Source organism: Typopeltis vanoorti, chromosome 26, assembly GCF_054136105.1.
Source record: "Typopeltis vanoorti isolate ZY-2024b chromosome 26, IOZ_Tvanoo_1.0, whole genome shotgun sequence".
In the NCBI taxonomy this organism is placed as follows: domain Eukaryota; kingdom Metazoa; phylum Arthropoda; class Arachnida; order Uropygi; family Thelyphonidae; genus Typopeltis; species Typopeltis vanoorti.
This window is the reverse complement of record NC_143574.1, coordinates 3,582,816-3,601,220: the sequence shown is the minus strand read 5'-3', so window position 1 is coordinate 3,601,220 and position 18,405 is coordinate 3,582,816. Positions and strand designations below refer to the sequence as shown.

Here is an 18,405-nt window from a genome sequence, read left to right as displayed (position 1 = left end):
TACTTTCTTCTAAAAATAGTGAACACTTCTTCAGGCAGTCAAGAGGGATTAAGTAGATCCCATTCACCATCATCTTCTTTACTATGACAATTATTCCATAGCCCTGAGTGATCATGGTCAAAGTCGTGAAGGCCAAAACCTGCTTCGGGCAGGTTGATCCACGTGCGAAAGTATGGCTAGGATAAGTTGCACTTAAGTGACTGGCCTTGGATGTGCTCGCACATTCAAACAAGACGGTAATAATGGAACTCAAAGGATGATGATAATTAACACAGAGAAGTGATGCTAGTGAGCACAAAAAGTAAGCAACAGGCCACAAAAAAAAAAAAAAAAAGGAGGAGCGGTGGGTAGAGAGGAAATCAGCGAACAGATGGACCGTATGCAAATCCTTCTACAGATAATTACTTATAGAAGCCCACTGCGCGAGCATAGTAGGGCACGCGTCGGCATTGTTATGTTCAGGGCCACATTTCGTAGTACAGTTACTGGGCACGCGAATGCAGGGAGTTCTCTAGAAAACTGCTGCACGAACATGCGCGCACACGTCGTCCGCCACTGCCAAGTGCCCCTTTTAAAAACGGGGGGGGGGGAGATACACGGGATGGTACAAAAGCCTGGGTCTTTTCACGACTTACCACCGGCGAAACGATCACCCCCGTTAAAGATCATTTCTCACCGTCATGGCTGTAACGTATCTTCATAGACAAGGATCTGTTTTTTGCACCCATACAGGGACCGGCTTCGTGCAAAAAAATTATGAACTACGGTTTTTTTTTTTTTTTTTTTTTTTTTTTTGGCGCACCAACGGACGGGTGCCGCTTCTTGTAGTCCACACAAAGAAATTTCTAACGGTAGGAACGTCAGGAGACCAACACGTGCCAACGAGCGATAAGAAACGTGTGCAAACGTATGACTATAAATGAATTGATACCAAAAGAAGAAAAGCGAGTGAAAAAAAAAAGTTAAAAGTACGCTTTTTTTGTATTTTTTATACTTCCATCTTTCGCATTTTTTATACCAATAAAAGCAACTGCTTTGCTAGTAAATATAATTTGCTACAAACAGCAAAGAAATGCGTAAACAATGTTAAATCTGCACTCTTTGAAGCTATACAATTTCAACAATATTTTCCGGTTACTCCAATTCATTATTCTGTTCACGATCAATAGTTGACTAACACTGAAAGCAACATGCGCCACGAGCCCAACTAAAATAGAAAACACGTGATACGCATGCAAGATATGAAAGTTACAACTATCACGTGTAGCACTAGATAGGAGGCGCAAGGTGTACTTGTCCATTTGCTGTGAATAACACGATCTGTGTTGTCTGATAAGATCGTATGCTATTCATTTATCGCTTTTCAAATCAGTTTATTAATACAAAATAAGGGTGTGAATTTGTTTGTTTCTTTATTTATTTAGATAATGAGTCTCTATAAATTATCATAAAATATATTTCTAACATTTTATATTGGAAACTTTGTTTTTAATTAAAATATATTTAAAAGCATTTCGCAACGATCGATTCTAAATCTAAATAATGACCTTCGCAAAGAAGGAATCCAGAGATGTAATTCAAATTAAACGCTTCTTTCTGAACTTGCTGCCATAATTACATGAACACTAATCACGTGAAGTTGCAGCGGAATGGGGCAGGGTCGTGTTGGAGCTATCCGCTAATGAGCGATGAAGCAGCCGGTTGGGAGCCGACTTGCCTTTTGTACTGGCAGCCCTGCGGCCTTTGCTACTGTCCTCTGGTGTTGCACCGCTTTGACGGTACGGGTGGTCTACCACAAGGGGGCAGCAGCTGAGCGGCACTGGCCGCCAGCCGTAGGCACGTGGGGACTCAGCAGGGAGAGACATAAAACCGAAGTCGGAGGGGGTTGAATCAGTGTGTGTGTGCGCGCAGGTTAGTTTACGGCGACTTCGTACAGCGGGAGAGAATTTGACGGACTGCGTGTGCTACCGGGTTTTTGGTGAAGGATTGCCCACGGGAGTTTTTTTTTTTTTCTTTCTTGTGTGTAAAGTGATGAAGGTAACTACCGACATACGTGTGCTGGCTGTCGTCATCTGCATGTGCCATGGTGTAGCGTTTGCCGGCAGCGACCTCGACTCGGGTCAGCTGACGGAGGTGGTGTCCATGTTGAAGGAACAAGTGGCCGCTCTGCAACAAGATCACGAGCGAAATCAACAGATCGTCCGGGAGCTGGAGGCCAAACTGGACGCGCAGTTGCGGTTTATGGACCATCGGATTACCGCTTCCGGTCGGGTGCCAGCGAGAACCGATTCCAGTAATCCCGTGACCCTAACCGGAGGTCAAGTAGATCGGACGCTTTTTCAGAACTCGCGCACCATCCACGAACTGGAGAAAGATCGTCGAAATTTGGCTCGTTTGGAAACTCAGTTGAACGTGTTGCGTCAACAGTTGGCGGAGGTCACCGCCATCCGAGAACAAGAAGTGTTGGTGGGCGGAGAGTTTAAGGATGTTCAGCAAGTGTCGGAGGGACTGCGGTTGGAAATCCAAAGACTCCGTCACGATCTGGAAACTCTGCGAGCGCAACGCGAACAAGATCTGGCGTCGCTGGGTCAGCTGCGGTCCAACCAGATCACCACCAAGTGGTTGCAGAAGACCGTCGAGGAGTTGCGGGGAGAAATTTCCGAGCTGGCGGCCGTTTTGAATATCTCGTTAGCGCTCCGTCAACGTCAACGGTTCGAGTCCGGATTGTCTTTGATGCGCACGGACTTCTTGTCGTTGAGGAGCGACTTGGAACAGTTACGGGCCATCCAAGAAAAGGAAACTTCCCGAACGAACCAAATGCAGCAAGATGTCGGCGACATTCGCAAGGTGGCGCAGGAGTTAATGGTCAACCAACAACGGCTGGAAGAACAAGTAAGTGAGGGATCTGGAATTGTGTCTAATTACTGCCGTTTCTATTATCGATCTTACTCCGTACCATTTTCGACCTTTCAAACATTCATGCCCGCTATGGTGGGGGGGGGGGGTTCAAATCCATTGGAATTAGGAAGCTGAAATGCCATTCACTCTCAGCCTAGCATGTCATACGTGCGAAGTTTTGTCATAATATAGTAATACTTCTCATAGTAATAACTGTATTATTATGTCTGTAAACGGTCCATTAATAGCTATGAACAGTTCGATAATAGTTGTGTTTATAAATGACTCAGTAGTTAAAGAAAAATTTGCCTGTAAATTTTACTAACACCTTATAAATGGTTCGGTTTTTACAACAGTTATGCTTGTATTGCCAATAAGCATATATATGTTATATATATGTTATAAGCTACTCGTTTATTGTTTTAATCATTTTCGGATCAGTTTATTAATAAGAAATAAAGGTGTAAATATGTTTGTTTCTTTATTTATTTAGATAATGGGTTTCTATAAATTATAATAAAATACATTTCTAATATTTTATATTAGAAATATTGTTTTTAATATAAAACATATTTAAAAGCAAAATAATTAATATAATAATAATTTCGAGGCTTTGATAAGACCTCACTTAGACTATTTTGTGCAGGGCTTGTCTTCTGGTTGCTGGTGTGTGTGTGTAGTAGGTGTCCTCCCTCGATGACTCCTCGGAGGTCTCTCTTAATAATAATAATGATAGTAATATTCAGTAATAGTTATGCCAACAAATGGTCAGTAATAACCACATCTACATCTCATACACCTATATAGAGTTCAGTAATAGTAAACGATACAAGTAATAGTTATGTCCGACTAGTTTATTAATAGTTATGTCTATAAATAGTGTATTAATAGCCGTCTATAAAGATTAGCTAAGATATTTTAGTTAAAATTCAGAAATAAACAACTAATGGTTTCCTGCTGTGGAAGAATTTTCACTGCCGAAGATAAGTTGCGGCCGTAGTCGTACACTACTGGCGTTCTGCTGCCAATAAAAAGGAAGAGAACCCTCAGTAAGTAATACATCAAAATGCAATGCAGAGTATTTAATTTTTTCAATAGGAAATCCGGATTAGCAATGCCCAAACCTGTATGTCATCCACTTTGTATTGACGTTTTGCTGCGGGCCAAGCCCCCCACTCCTCCCATTGGGGTCATTAACACCACCCGAGGTTACGAAGCGGGATAATTTGATCAATGAACAGGTAGGATCACTTACTCCTTTGTCTACAGGAAAAAAGCAAGCCACATTTCTCCGCTGAATAATGGAGATCATCTCGAACTATTACAGGAATTCCAATCTCGCTTTTCAAAGGTCACACTTTGAACTCTGCACAGCGTAGGAAGGCGCCATCGAAGAAGGGTTATTCGCAAAGCTTTACTACTGTTAATTTATATCTTATTTTTGGTTGCATTTGTATTTTATTTATCCAGCAAATCGGCATCTTGCAGCCTTCACTTGTAGCAAATCACGTTTGGATTTTTATATCAGAAGGTGATTTTTTTTTTTTTTTTTGCTATGATGAGTTGGTAAACGTATAAAATAAAATTATTTAGTACGTGTCCATTCTTTGAACTATTTCTTCTCTTACTTTTTTCAGTAGCCAACAGCACTGGGACTTTGGGAATCCGTGTTATATTCATCTATTTATTTTCTCCCTTAAACCTTTGTTTCAACCCACTTGAAATCACCTCAGGATCGTGAAGTGTGAATTATAGACGAATAAACTCTGTCTTAGTTAGAAGGGCCAAATTAAAGAGGAATGGGTGAAAAACGCGAGCTTTCAAATTTCGAACGTCCCAAAATTTAAAAAAAAAAATGTAAAGTACTACATTATTTAAATAATAATAATAAAACATCATTAAATAAATAATATATGCACTAAATATTACACGTCACAAATTTCTTAACTAAATCATATTTATCAAGAATTAATTTTTAATTAATTATACCCACAGTGTATTATTATTAGTTAATTTATTATTATTATTATTCGTCACCTTCAGGGAGTCCAAAGACTCATCGAGGGAGGGCATCCACTCTACAACTCTGTCTCCACCACTCACAATCCACCAATTGACCGCAACTACACCAACGCCATCTATCGAATATATTTGAATGTTTACCTGTTTTTTTTTATATTCAATCCAAAGTAGTAATAATAATAATAATTGAAATATTGGTTCAATTAAATTTAACAAACCTATTAATATGTTATTATTATTATTATTATTATTATTATTATTATTATTATTATTATTATTATTATTATTATTATTATTTGTCACCTTCAGGGAGTCCAAAGACATCGAGGGAGGTCATCCACTCTACAATTCTGTCTCCACCACTAACAATCCAACTGACGGCAACTACACCAACGCCATCTATCGAATATATTTGAATGTTTACCTGTTTTTTTTTTTTATTAAATCCAAAGTAGTAATAATAATAATAATTGAAATATTAGCTCGTTTAAATTAATTTAACAAGCCGATTAATATGTTATTTAATTAAAATAGCCATCATTTAAATAATATAATAATTAATTTTATCATATTAATAGCATAATTTATTAAATAATCCCGCCGTCAAATTTTGCAGTTGTTAATCGACTGTGTTTGTCGAATCTAATTCTCTCCTCGCGTCCTCCCCCCCTATAATTCTATTGCACGGATGCATAGACTCGCAATCTAAAAGCACATCAACACGTATAAATCTACCTGTAAAACCACCTTCGATGGCTTGTAATTGACATGCGCCAGACTCTGAGTTGAAAAACGTAAAACCCGTTGTCATGGCAACAGAATTCACGATTGTTCCTAATACAGAGGCATATATAACAATGGATTTAGCTCGCCTACAGTTACAGAAACTGTTTACATTTTTCGTGTGTATAGAAGAAGGGATGTAGACATTGAAAAAAAGGCGACTTTGACAACACCTCAACGCTATGAGCTGGAAGCATGATGTAAAACATTTGTTAGGTCGCTGACTCATGAGCAATTAACCAATTATCAATTTTGCGTCCTTTCACACTCAGGAAAACTTCGTTAACGTATCAAACGTCATCGGTGACGTCACGAACACGTATATACAATGTCACAAAAAATTCTTTTAAGCATTTTGTCTTCTAAATGCATTTTATTTATTTATTTTTTTTTTGCTACCGAAGCATCGTTTTGTGTCGGTGACTTCGTTTTGATAGACTTCACAGCGGACTTATCGACGTCAAAAATTGCCGGTGTAACGGTACGGGTGAAGGTCGGAGACTCCCTACGGTGTTGGCCTCCAGGAATTTTCGCATTGTAGTTGTAATAAGAGGCCACCTTGCGCTACTGTTGTGATGGGCTTAATTTAGTATCGTGTATTTGCTCGCGATATTCAATCTCCCGTCTTTTAAATCAGATATGAGTCGTATTAGGCATTCTTGTGGGTTATTTCCTATCAAAATAATTTGATAGAGTTACTGGAAGATAACCCGATGTGTTTTAGTATTTTGGACATAATTCTATAAACACAGAAACGTGAATATGTCAAATATGTGATACAGTCGAACTTAACTCAATAGATTCCCAAAAAGAATATTAATTAATTTTTTTTTATTTTTATAAGCTGTGATTATCTTCATGTTATAGCATTTTGTGACTGTAAAACGAATAGTTTAATAATAATAATTTAAGTAAATAAAAGTAATGATATATTTAATGTGGACGTAAAAATGCTATACAAAAAAGGATTAAATATATGAAAATAAATATATGAAAACCCTTCGTCATCCTAACAAAAATATTAACAAATCTTGATTAAAAAGTTAAAGGATTTTTTTATATAAAGACAAGAACGAGTTATATTGGTCGTATAGGTTAAGTTAATCTGGTATGTTTGATGCGATTATAATAATACAAATATTCACATAACATCCATAGTGAATAAGAACAAAAACGAATGCTTGAAAATACACAAATACTTGTATAAATCTGTTTTTCTGGGTTTTAAATGATTTAATGCACGGTTTCATAAATGTTTCTTTTACTCAGAATCCACCCCCCCCCCGTGAAAATTTTCATTCCAAAATTACCGGGAAAGAAATTACGACAATGCACTGTTAGGAAAAAATATTTTTATAAGGAAAAATAAATTTGATACGTAATATCCCAAATAATAAATTCGGAAACTGTACATCTAACAAGTGATGGACCTTGTAAGTTTTCTTGGAAATCTAAGGTTTCCCGAAACATGTTAAGAAACACTAATCTAAATCAGAAGCAGTGATGATCAAAGTTCGCCTAGCATGGTACTTACGTCTTGAATGATGAAAAGCGAAATCTACTATCCCTAATGGGTATTTAACTAGTTAATACGCTAGCTACATGATGTAGCATGTTTTTTAAAAAAGAAATAAATAAATATTCAACCTAACAGGACAAATATAAAATAAGCTGGTTAAGAGTGCATGCCCATCACCCTCTTAAGATATTGTTAACCTCAAAGTTAGTTTTAATTTTGGGAAGCTTTTTTTTTTTTTTTTAAACCCATCATTGAGCAAGTCGGTCTCGAACTAAGGCTATAGAATAGATGCCCCCACCCAGATGCTTTTGTTTTCCCCTTAAAAATATAAAACCGATCTCGACAAAGTTTGGACATGCAGATACAAGCCTAGCATTGTCTCCGTAGATAAACTGAAGTCTCCTGATGGAAGATTGATAATAATTATAGTAAATACTAGTTTAACAAAGGAACTGTACACCAATCCTTTATAACCAGCAGTCGTTTTTGTTTTCAAGATTTCAATAGCTTTAAAATGATTATCAAAGAGAAAGGAAAGCGATTTTTCCACATCGAAAACGCACGCAGAGGTTCGTATTTAGCAAATAAAAAAAGACGAATAAGCGTTAACTGCATTGTCTGCGTGCGTGTGTCAATGCTAAAATTCATTAACAGTACTCTATGTAGATTTATTTCACTCATTTCGCATCCGCTTTAGCCCGTTCGTTGTACACAGCCTAACCTCTATGACCTTCACCTATTATTGTTATTAAGCAAGCTACTAGTTTCCCGTCACTGATGTTCTACGCTCCTTTTTATCTTCCCAATGGTGTGTTGATTCAACTCCTTCATTTTGTAATACTCAGAATAACTTTATCTTGAGTTATTTCCTCACTAATATTCTGTGTTATTTTATTATTTGCAGACTGCAGCAGTTCGTGAAGAACTTCAAGATCAAAGCCCAGTTACTTCTAACACGAGGATGGTAAGTTTTTGATTTAAAATCGTTAATTTCCTTCCCTACAGAATTTTTACATAACTACAAATAACTATCAATAAATCACCATGGAAACAGTTGACGTAATGAAAATATTTTTAATAATAAGCACTGATTTTAGAATACATAAATTTTTCTTAAACAAACAATTACAAATAATAAAACTATAAATAAATAACTACGACCGAGAGATGGCGCCACGGCGCATCAATTAAATTGTTTCTCAAACTACCATGATAGTGTGCCGCATTGGAACTAATGGATATTATACAAATGTTTGTTATATAGAAAAAAAATCAATAGCAGATTAATCGGTTGTTTTTATTTTAGCAGCGGCTTCTTCCCGATCATGAAAACGACCAAGCAAGTGCAATGATGGAGGAAGGATCAGGAGACATGATGGAATTTCTCTTCTATAGCAGTGAGTTCTTAAAAAATTTCCCCGTTTTATTTTTTTGTAAATTAACATGAATTAAAGAAATTTAGAGGACAGTAAATTATGTTTATTTTTTGATTTTTATTATTTATAAAAATCAAATTTTTATAAATAATAAATTTGAAAAAAATTGAAATTTTTTTCAAATTTTCTGAAAAAAATTGAAACTTTTTTCAAATTTTCTGAAAAAAATTGAAAATTTTTTCAAATCTTCCTTTTTCAAAATTTGAAAAAAATAATTTTTTCAAATTTTCTTTTTTTCAGAAGATGCTGGAAGTGATCTCCGACATCATAAACGCTTAAAGGCCGAGGTTAGCCTGCTGAAAAATGCCCTTCAAAAGGTCCGAAACCATCAATTTGCTATGCAGAACGACTTTCGCTCCCTGAAACATACTCAAAGTTTATTAAACGTATCTTTAGTGAACTCCGAATCTTTAATCAAAAGATTAAGCAACCAATCCACAAGAATAGAAGAAAATCATGCAGATGTGCTCAAAGATCTCAGAGAACTCGATGATCGACTTCATATTGCAGAAGATGTGACGGCTCGTAACGTTCATCACCTGTCTAATATCAGCGAATCGATGTCTGGGATGGAGAAGGTACAGATATCGACAGTGCAACTGTTCAAAGCACTGGAGAGCATGGACGAAAAAACAAGACAGAATACTGGAGAATTGCAAAAAGAAATGTCCAAATTGGAGTTCAACATGGCCCAGATGCAATCTTCTCTGGAGGTTCTTCGAGAAGAGCAATCCAGAAACTACGAAAACATGAAAACACTAAAGAAAGACATGTCCAGTCTCCAGGCTACATCGCAAAGAGACCATTATAGAATCATCTCAATCCAAAACGAAGTCCTCAATCATTCCTTGCTAGAGTGTAGGAGAGATAATGAAGAGATGCTCCAAGACCTCAAGTTAGCTAACCTGGAACTCCGACTTTCCAAGCTAAGCAGGAAAATAGATGAAGGGCGCGAACAGTTAGATAGATTCCATCTGGAGATGAAACAGAAACTAGATGTTAGTGTGATGTCACGCTGGGAAGGACTGTACAAAGGTGTGGTAGGAGAATTACATAATATCAGCATTAAATTGCCCAGTCTTCAGGAAGAACAAGGGCGCCTACTGAGAGAAGTGGAAAAATTTGTGCGTCAGTTACCCACAGGTAGGTTCATTTTGGCAATCCTTCAAAATTTACTGTTTGTAAAAGAAATGGTAATTTTTATATATTAAATTGCGCCTCCATGGTTCAGTTGCAAAGGTGTTTTAGTCAAATCGTGAATCTCATATGGAGGGGCAGCGTTTTAGACATGGTCTTTTTATATTTTTATTCATTTTTATCGTGGTCATGATTTTTTTTATGCTTTAATACCATTATCTCTAGAAACAATTATTGGAATTTTTTTCCCTATTTTCTATATATGATTATTCCAAAAAGTTAAAAAATCACAAAAAAAAATGCATTTCGTGAAAGAAAAAGGAAGAATAAAAATTACAAATAAAAAAAACGAAAGGAAAAAAGAAAATTCAGTTGAAAATTGATTGTGTTAACCACTCCAACTCTTTTACAACCCATAACTGTAATTAACTATAAAATATATATAATAAGAACAAGATGAATTTCTTTAAAAGGTGTTGGAACATCGCCCTATTTATTGAAGGTTTAAAATGGTATAATGAAGATTTTTTTTTGTTTTCTAAAAATAAATAAAAGATTAAAATATATATAAAACAGATAATAATGAAAAATAAATCTTTAGTGTGTATGTCGGTCTAGATCAGTGATGGCGAATCTTTTTACCCAGGTGTGTGTCAAACTTTTTTTTTTTAATATTGAAGTTGTTGATGTGCCACTTGCATACATGCATTATAAATGTAACTACAGTTTTGCCGGTTATTCTTTGTAAGGGAATACGAATGTATAAAAAAATTAAAGAGAATATACAGCTGTCTGGGATGCACATAAATTAATGAAAATGTAAATAGCTCTCTACCAAAGCAAGAGGATGAATCAACAAACAGCTGTTGAAACAGATCTTCAATTCACGTATGTGGAGAAATACGCCAACAACCCAATAGACATTCTCTTCCATCGTAGGTAGTATGCGACTGTTCTAGCCCTGTCGATTGTCATTACGCCTACATCAAAACAAGGTTTTCACCACTTACCACTCAAGAAGCTTACAGGAAGAGGCAGGGGAGTTCAAACTTCGTTTCTGAACTACCGAGGGATTATTTTATTTATGTTTTGTCGTGTCTTTTATTTCTATGTGCACAGAAATGTCTACCTACATCGTTATGCAGAAATAAATGTAAGATTTTCTCCAAACTCATCACTCCTAGTTGATGCAAAATTAAATATCGATTTATCTTATACTTGCCAAAGCTTAACTCAGTTGAGGTTATGAAACCATCATGGAACTTCCTTCATGGAACCATCTTTGGCTCAATTTAAATTGAGTTGAGGTTATGGAACCATCATGGAACTTCCTTTATGGAACTATCTTTGGCTCAATTTAAATTGAGTTGAGGTTATGGAACCATCATGGAACTTCCTTTATGGAACTATCTTTGGCTCAATTTAAATTGATTGAGGTTATGGAACATCTTTGGCTCAATTTAAATTGAGTTGAGGTTATGGAACATCTTTGGCTCAATTTAAATTGAGTTGAGGTTATGGAACCATCTTTGGCTCAATTTAAATTGAGTTGAGGTTATGGAACCATCATGGAACATCTTTGGCTCAATTTAAATTGAGTTGAGGTTATGGAACCATCTTTGGCTCAATTTAAATTGAGTTGAGGTTATGGAACCATCATGGAACTTCCTTTATGGAACTATCTTTGGCTCAATTTAAATTGATTGAGGTTATGGAACATCTTTGGCTCAATTTAAATTGAGTTGAGGTTATGGAACATCTTTGGCTCAATTTAAATTGAGTTGAGGTTATGGAACATCTTTGGCTCAATTTAAATTGAGTTGAGGTTATGGAACCATCTTTGGCTCAATTTAAATTGAGTTGAGGTTATGGAACATCTTTGGCTCAATTTAAATTGAGTTGAGGTTATGGAACATCTTTGGCTCAATTTAAATTGAGTTGAGGTTATGGAACCATCATGGAACATCTTTGGCTCAATTTAAATTGATTGAGGTTATGGAACATCTTTGGCTCAATTTAAATTGAGTTGAGGTTATGGAACATCTTTGGCTCAATTTAAATTGAGTTGAGGTTATGGAACCATCTTTGGCTCAATTTAAATTGAGTTGAGGTTATGGAACATCTTTGGCTCAATTTAAATTGAGTTGAGGTTATGGAACCATCTTTGGCTCAATTTAAATTGAGTTGAGGTTATGGAACATCTTTGGCTCAATTTAAATTGAGTTGAGGTTATGGAACATCTTTGGCTCAATTTAAATTGAGTTGAGGTTATGGAACCATCTTTGGCTCAATTTAAATTGAGTTGAGGTTATGGAACATCTTTGGCTCAATTTAAATTGAGTTGAGGTTATGGAATCAACATGGAACTTCCTTTATGGAACCATCTTTGGCTCAATTTAAATTGAGTTGAGGTTATGGAATCATCATGGAACCATCTTTGGCTCAATTTAAATTGAGTTGAGGTTATGGAACCATCATGGAACTTCCTTTATGGAACCATCTTTGGCTCAATTTAAATTGAACCAAAGATGGTTCCACGAAAGAAGTCAACAAACATTACCGACCTGGTTGGCCCAATGGAAGTGATCCCTCTCTCCAACAGGCTCTGAGCATGGATACTTAAAAACTCTTTCCATCCCTTACGAAGCCGGCTAGCTCATCATCGAGTGAAAAGCCCTTAGAAAAATTCTTCACATTCCCGACGGGGTAAAAAAGACGTCCAACGTCTTTTTCCAATCAAGAGACATTGTCTTGTATTGACCGTTATACAGACATCTTAGCTATTTTCCTTCGTGTAAGGTTTATATCTATATAGTATATAGGCAGACGCCGAAAAATTCATTACTAGTTGGGCGGATGGTATCATAAAAGAAAAGTTATAAACATGTGTAGACAAAAATTAGGATTTTATTATGATACAAACAACAGTCGAAAACAGATCTTCGCTTTGAATCTGCGATTAAACTCGAATGGTCAAGTGTTTCAAGGTTATGCTCTCACAGATGCAAGCAGTGGCGTACCCAGAGGGGGGGGACAAGGGGGCCTTCCCCCTAAAGTAAAAAAACCACTAGAAATTTTTCAAAAATATTTTCCTAATTAAAATTATTATTATTTTATTTATGTTTTGTCGTGTCTTTTATTTCTATACGACTTATGAATTAGCGATCATTGTTCTAAGTGGATAATAACAGGACCATTGCTAAAAAAAATAATTGCATCAACGACACGCAAGTATTTTAGTTATTTAATGTTTCAAATCTACTTCATGTTATCTACTATGTCTGCCACGGATTAACAATCCAGGAATCATGATTGAATCCAGTCATACCAACCTAGCATGTAACAAATCCGTACCACAAAGCAGCTATGACGTAACGTGGGAAGGCAGCGCTATCTTGATTGTTGGCTGTCATTCACACGCAGCTAATCAGAAGCGACAATTGACCTTTGCACTGTTATCAGCCCGCTCATGTCGAGAGGCACTTAGCGGTATAGCAAAGGCCAACAACATCGCGATCTTAACTTAAATTTCTCTTTCATCTTCGACAGTGATAACGTCTTAAGTATTCTCGGTACTGTAATTGCAATTCTTAGAAACACATCGTCCGTTTGACCTTTAACCTTTGTCTTTTTATCTCCCTTTCAGATTGCTCCATGCGGGACGTCACCGTCTCACCCGTCAGCTACAGAAGCGGAGTTTATCTGATCACCCCTCCGTACATGAACGACGCCGTGGAAGTGCACTGCGACATGGACACGGCCGGCGGACGATGGACGCTGATTCAGCGGAGGGAAGACGGCAGCGAAGATTTCTTTCGGAACTGGACGGACTACAAGCTCGGATTCGGAGACCCTCACGGGGAGTACTGGCTGGGGAATGACGTCATCCACCTGCTCACCTCCAGCGACAACTGCACCCTCCGCTTGGACATGTGGGACACCTTCGGACGCTACGTGTTTGCGGAGTACTCCTCCTTCGTGGTGTACTCCGAAGACGAGCTCTACAGACTCAAAATCGGCGGTTACCACGGCAACGCCAGCGATGCGTTGTCGCACCACGATGGGATGGCGTTCAGCACGCTCGATCGAGACAACGACGCCAGCAGCACCCACTGCGCCTTCTTTTATTCGGGGGGATGGTGGTATAATCATTGCCAGTACGCGAACATTAATGGCGTCTACAACATTGGACTGACGTGGTACGATAAGGAGGACCATCAGTGGGTGCAGCTGGAGCGTGTGGAAATGAAAATCAAGTCATCTTAGTGTCCGGAGTGACAAACAAACCTTCTTTTGTGTTCCTGATTTTTCGTAAGATGCCAAAACCAATGTTTACCTCATAGGATGGAGACCAAAATGATTTAAAAGTGGGAGAAAAGGACGTATGCAATAACTTATTATAAAAAATAAATACGAATGAAAAAGACAATTACTGCTAGTTCAGCAACTCCATCTGGTGGCAGTTTAAGTAACTACTTAGTGTCAGTTCAGAAACTCCATCTAGTGGCAGTTTAAACAATTCCTTCAGAAACTCCATCTGGTGGCAGTTTAAGTAACTATTTACTGTCAGTTCAGAACTCCATCTAGTGTCAGTTTAAATGATTCTGTACTATTCGTTCAGCAACTCCATCTGGTGGCAGTTTAAGTAACTATTTACTGTCTTAGAAACTCCATTAGTGGCAGTATAAATAATTCTCTACTGTTCGTTCAACAACTCCATCTGGTGACAGTTTGAGTAACTATTTACTGTCAGTTCAGAAACTCCATCTAGTGGCAGTTTAAACAATTCCTTCAGAAACTCCATCTGGTGGCAGTTTAAGTAACTATTTACTGTCAGTTCAGAACTCCATCTAGTGTCAGTTTAAATGATTCTGTACTATTCGTTCAGCAACTCCATCTGGTGGCAGTTTAAGTAACTATTTACTGTCTTAGAAACTCCATCTAGTGGCAGCTTAAACAATTCTCTACTGTTGGTTCAGCAGCTCCATCTGGTGGCAGTTTAAGTAACTACTTAGTGTCAGTTCAGAAACTCCATCTAGTGGCAGTTTAAACAATTCCTTCAGAAACTCCATCTGGTGGCAGTTTAAGTAACTATTTACTGTCTTAGAAACTCCATTAGTGGCAGTATAAATAATTCTCTACTGTTCGTTCAACAACTCCATCTGGTGACAGTTTGAGTAACTATTTACTGTCAGTTCAGAAACTCCATCTAGTGGCAGTTTAAACAATTCCTTCAGAAACTCCATCTGGTGGCAGTTTAAGTAACTATTTACTGTCAGTTCAGAACTCCATCTAGTGTCAGTTTAAATGATTCTGTACTATTCGTTCAGCAACTCCATCTGGTGGCAGTTTAAGTAACTATTTACTGTCTTAGAAACTCCATCTAGTGGCAGCTTAAACAATTCTCTACTGTTGGTTCAGCAGCTCCATCTGGTGGCAGTTTAAGTAACTACTTAGTGTCAGTTCAGAAACTCCATCTAGTGGCAGTTTAAACAATTCCTTCAGAAACTCCATCTGGTGGCAGTTTAAGTAACTATTTACTGTCAGTTCAGAACTCCATCTAGTGTCAGTTTAAATGATTCTGTACTATTCGTTCAGCAACTCCATCTGGTGGCAGTTTAAGTAACTATTTACTGTCTTAGAAACTCCATTAGTGGCAGTATAAATAATTCTCTACTGTTCGTTCAACAACTCCATCTGGTGACAGTTTGAGTAACTATTTACTGTCAGTTCAGAAACTCCATCTAGTGGCAGTTTAAACAATTCCTTCAGAAACTCCATCTGGTGGCAGTTTAAGTAACTATTTACTGTCAGTTCAGAACTCCATCTAGTGTCAGTTTAAATGATTCTGTACTATTCGTTCAGCAACTCCATCTGGTGGCAGTTTAAGTAACTATTTACTGTCTTAGAAACTCCATCTAGTGGCAGCTTAAACAATTCTCTACTGTTGGTTCAGCAGCTCCATCTGGTGGCAGTTTAAATAACTACAAGGTGTGATTGAGCGGTGTAGAAACGAACTCAAGAGGCAATCGTGAATTTCAAGGACAGCCAATGGAGAAAGACTTCAAGCATCAGCTGTTGCACAGATAACGTCACAAGATGATGAACTTTGTACTTGAGAGAAATGTTAGTTCAAATTTGCTTTTAAACTGTGAAAATTATCGTGGTGATAATAAGTGTGGTGCTACAACTCACTTAATGGTAACAGCAGAATATTTCATGCACTCTACAAGCAAAATGTTACGGGTTTCTTCACAAACAAATTAAAAATGATTTCAGGGTAATTAATTCATAGCTACCTCCTTATGAGAACATTATCATCTTTTTTATTCCTTATTTAAATGTGTATAAATCGTAAACCACGTTTTAAGTACAGTTTAGTTAGTTTAACGTGTCATTACAATATGTTTCCCAGTTCAAAAAGGATTTACACAATCAACACGTATTTACAATCAAGGTCGTATAAGCTTTGATCCATGAGACCACTCAGCGCCATCTATCGGCGATTATTACAACTGCAAAGTTGTGGGCAGTCATTTTGTACGTACAAACTTGTAGTGTGCTCTACTGTACATAGTTAAACAATAGAAAAAAAAATTATTTGGACTTCACAAAGTTTGTATGCATTTTTTGAATAAATAGTTTTGTAAAAAATGTTGAGTATTGTATTTTAGAAATTAAGTTTTCCACTTGGAATTTAGTGGATGAATCCTTATACAGTATGAGTTTATAATAAGCATATAAGGAGCAAATATTTGCAATCCATGCAACTCAACATCGGTGGTAAAAGTCAACAGGAGGTTGCTGATGTCACTGATAGTTTTAAGTCTGTCAGTGACATCTTGAATTACGTGATTCAGGATATGCTTTTAATTTTTAAACAAAAAACTTGCCACCTTCGTATGAGAGACCAGCTAACTCACCTTCTGTTGAAAAGTCCTAAGAAAGATTTTTCACGTCCTTGACAGGAATTTAACCCAAGTCTTTCCATCCAAAGAATATCATAGTTATCGATTGAGCTACAGCTCTGAAAATGCAAGCTAACAGTGGCCATGAAAGGTGTATTTTGAAGTACTTATTCCATAGAATAGGAAAATTCTGAAAAGAATATTATCTTCTTTTATTAATATTAACTCTATTAATTATTTTCCAAATTATCTGCAGAATTTTCGCAAAATATCCTGCAAATGCGTACAGTAGTGCTGATCAACTTAGGAACTACTTTGTTTGTTTCATTAAGTGGCCAGAGAAAGGTACCTTAGTTCCTAGAAAAAGGGGCTCTTCAAACACTTAGCACCGAGATCTGATTTAAAATGTGTTAAATGATCTTACCTCAAATGGTACGGAGTCAAAGAAAATAGAGAGGAACCAATTCAGGGTGATTGTGCACACTTCGATGTCCATGGCTTGTAGGTGTCGATGTAGCTTTGGCAGTTTATCTTTCAAAAGGTCCTTTAAAACTTCCTGGTCGGCCTGCGCCATGATTAAATGCTGGTCAAAGTAGCCCGCTGTGAAGTATTTCTGCACGATAGCGACTAGGCACCTGGAATAGTTGCATTACAGGAGATTAATGAGAGCTGATAGACAAAATAATTTTTTTTTTTGATAGTTTGAAGATAGGAATCAGAAGCCCACAAATCAATCCGGTATGTTTAGAAGGCTATAATATAATTTGTGTGTGTGTGTGTGTGTGTGTGTGTGTGAAAGAGAAGAATTAAGCAGAACACATTTCTTCCGCGCATTTCAAAAAATCAATCCCCTCCGGTTTTCATAATAATTCAAATTCTCGATAGATGGCGGTACTTACAAGCAAACCATAAAATGCAATTTCCAGTTATTGGAGTAAAGGTTTGACACCACGCAGGTACAGTAAGATGATGTTTACCAAATTAGACATCAATCTGTTATTATTATAACTCATAATGTTATTAGGGGGTTATTATAATATTTCTACAAAAGAAAGCAAATCATGAAATTACGAACGTACCAAAAGGCATCCTCTGTCTCCATGTGGAGTAGACACATTCCCACCAGGAAATTCATCCCTTGACAGTATCCCACAGAAGGATTATGAAGACAAAAAGCGTGAAGCACCTCTTGCATCCTCTTCACCTGAAAAACACCAAGAAGTAATGTGAAATATATAGAGTGCTCTTGTATATTCAAAGTGTTAACTATTTGACTTGTTTCATACACTCAAAATTCAATAAAACCCAATTTTACTATATAATAAACGATGTTGTGGAAACACGCACGCTGAGAAGGTCTGTGTGTAACAAAATAGTTGTTTTATGACGAATGCCATGTAACGTTTCCGTGTTTCCATGGTAACAATAACTTACGTCGTCAAGAACGAAATAGGCGAACAATACATTATCTTAGTGTGGTAAGATAAGCTTAGTTATCACCAAACGGTTGTACTTTATCAGAGAAGCTATACTTTAGCCTTCTACGCACGCCGACATTACTCTTCTAATACAGCTACTTACCCCTGGAGATTCTCTGTCATAGAAGTTGATGTTGCTTGGCATAGTTCGAAGAAGGTCCAAAGAGATCTGTCTTTTATGCTCGGCAACGTGCTACATAAAGAATATACAACAATCAGTGGTC

The 18,405-nt window shown here is 37.1% G+C and overlaps 2 protein-coding genes across 2 annotated transcripts in view; one reads left to right on the top strand and one right to left on the bottom strand.

Annotated features, from left to right (window-relative positions):
• The window catches only part of LOC150092274 (uncharacterized), a 127,076-nt gene that overhangs the window by 34,359 nt on the left and 74,312 nt on the right, over positions 1 to 18,405 (bottom strand). The window contains exons 15-17 of the mRNA XM_090414834.1: positions 18,285 to 18,374; positions 17,783 to 17,907; positions 17,128 to 17,338 (exon numbers count right to left, since the gene is read on the bottom strand). Coding sequence (XP_090270960.1) covers positions 17,128 to 17,338; positions 17,783 to 17,907; positions 18,285 to 18,374 — 426 coding nt within the window. The remainder of the gene's footprint in view (positions 1 to 17,127; positions 17,339 to 17,782; positions 17,908 to 18,284; positions 18,375 to 18,405) is intronic.
• On the top strand, positions 2,032 to 14,061 carry LOC150092275 (uncharacterized). The gene is made up of 5 exons (XM_090415099.1): positions 2,032 to 2,892; positions 8,127 to 8,186; positions 8,529 to 8,619; positions 8,899 to 9,801; positions 13,442 to 14,061. Exons 1-5 carry the CDS (start codon positions 2,032 to 2,034, stop codon positions 14,059 to 14,061), a joined length of 2,535 nt encoding a protein of 844 aa, XP_090271225.1.

Coding starts and splice junctions, on each gene's coding strand:
- LOC150092275 (XM_090415099.1), top strand. CDS start 2,032: ATGAAGGTAACTACCGACATACGTGTGCTGGCTGTCGTCATCTGCATG. Junction 2,893..8,126: donor AACAACGGCTGGAAGAACAA/GTAAGTGAGGGA, acceptor TATTATTTGCAG/ACTGCAGCAGTTCGTGAAGA. Junction 8,187..8,528: donor TTACTTCTAACACGAGGATG/GTAAGTTTTTGA, acceptor TTTTTATTTTAG/CAGCGGCTTCTTCCCGATCA.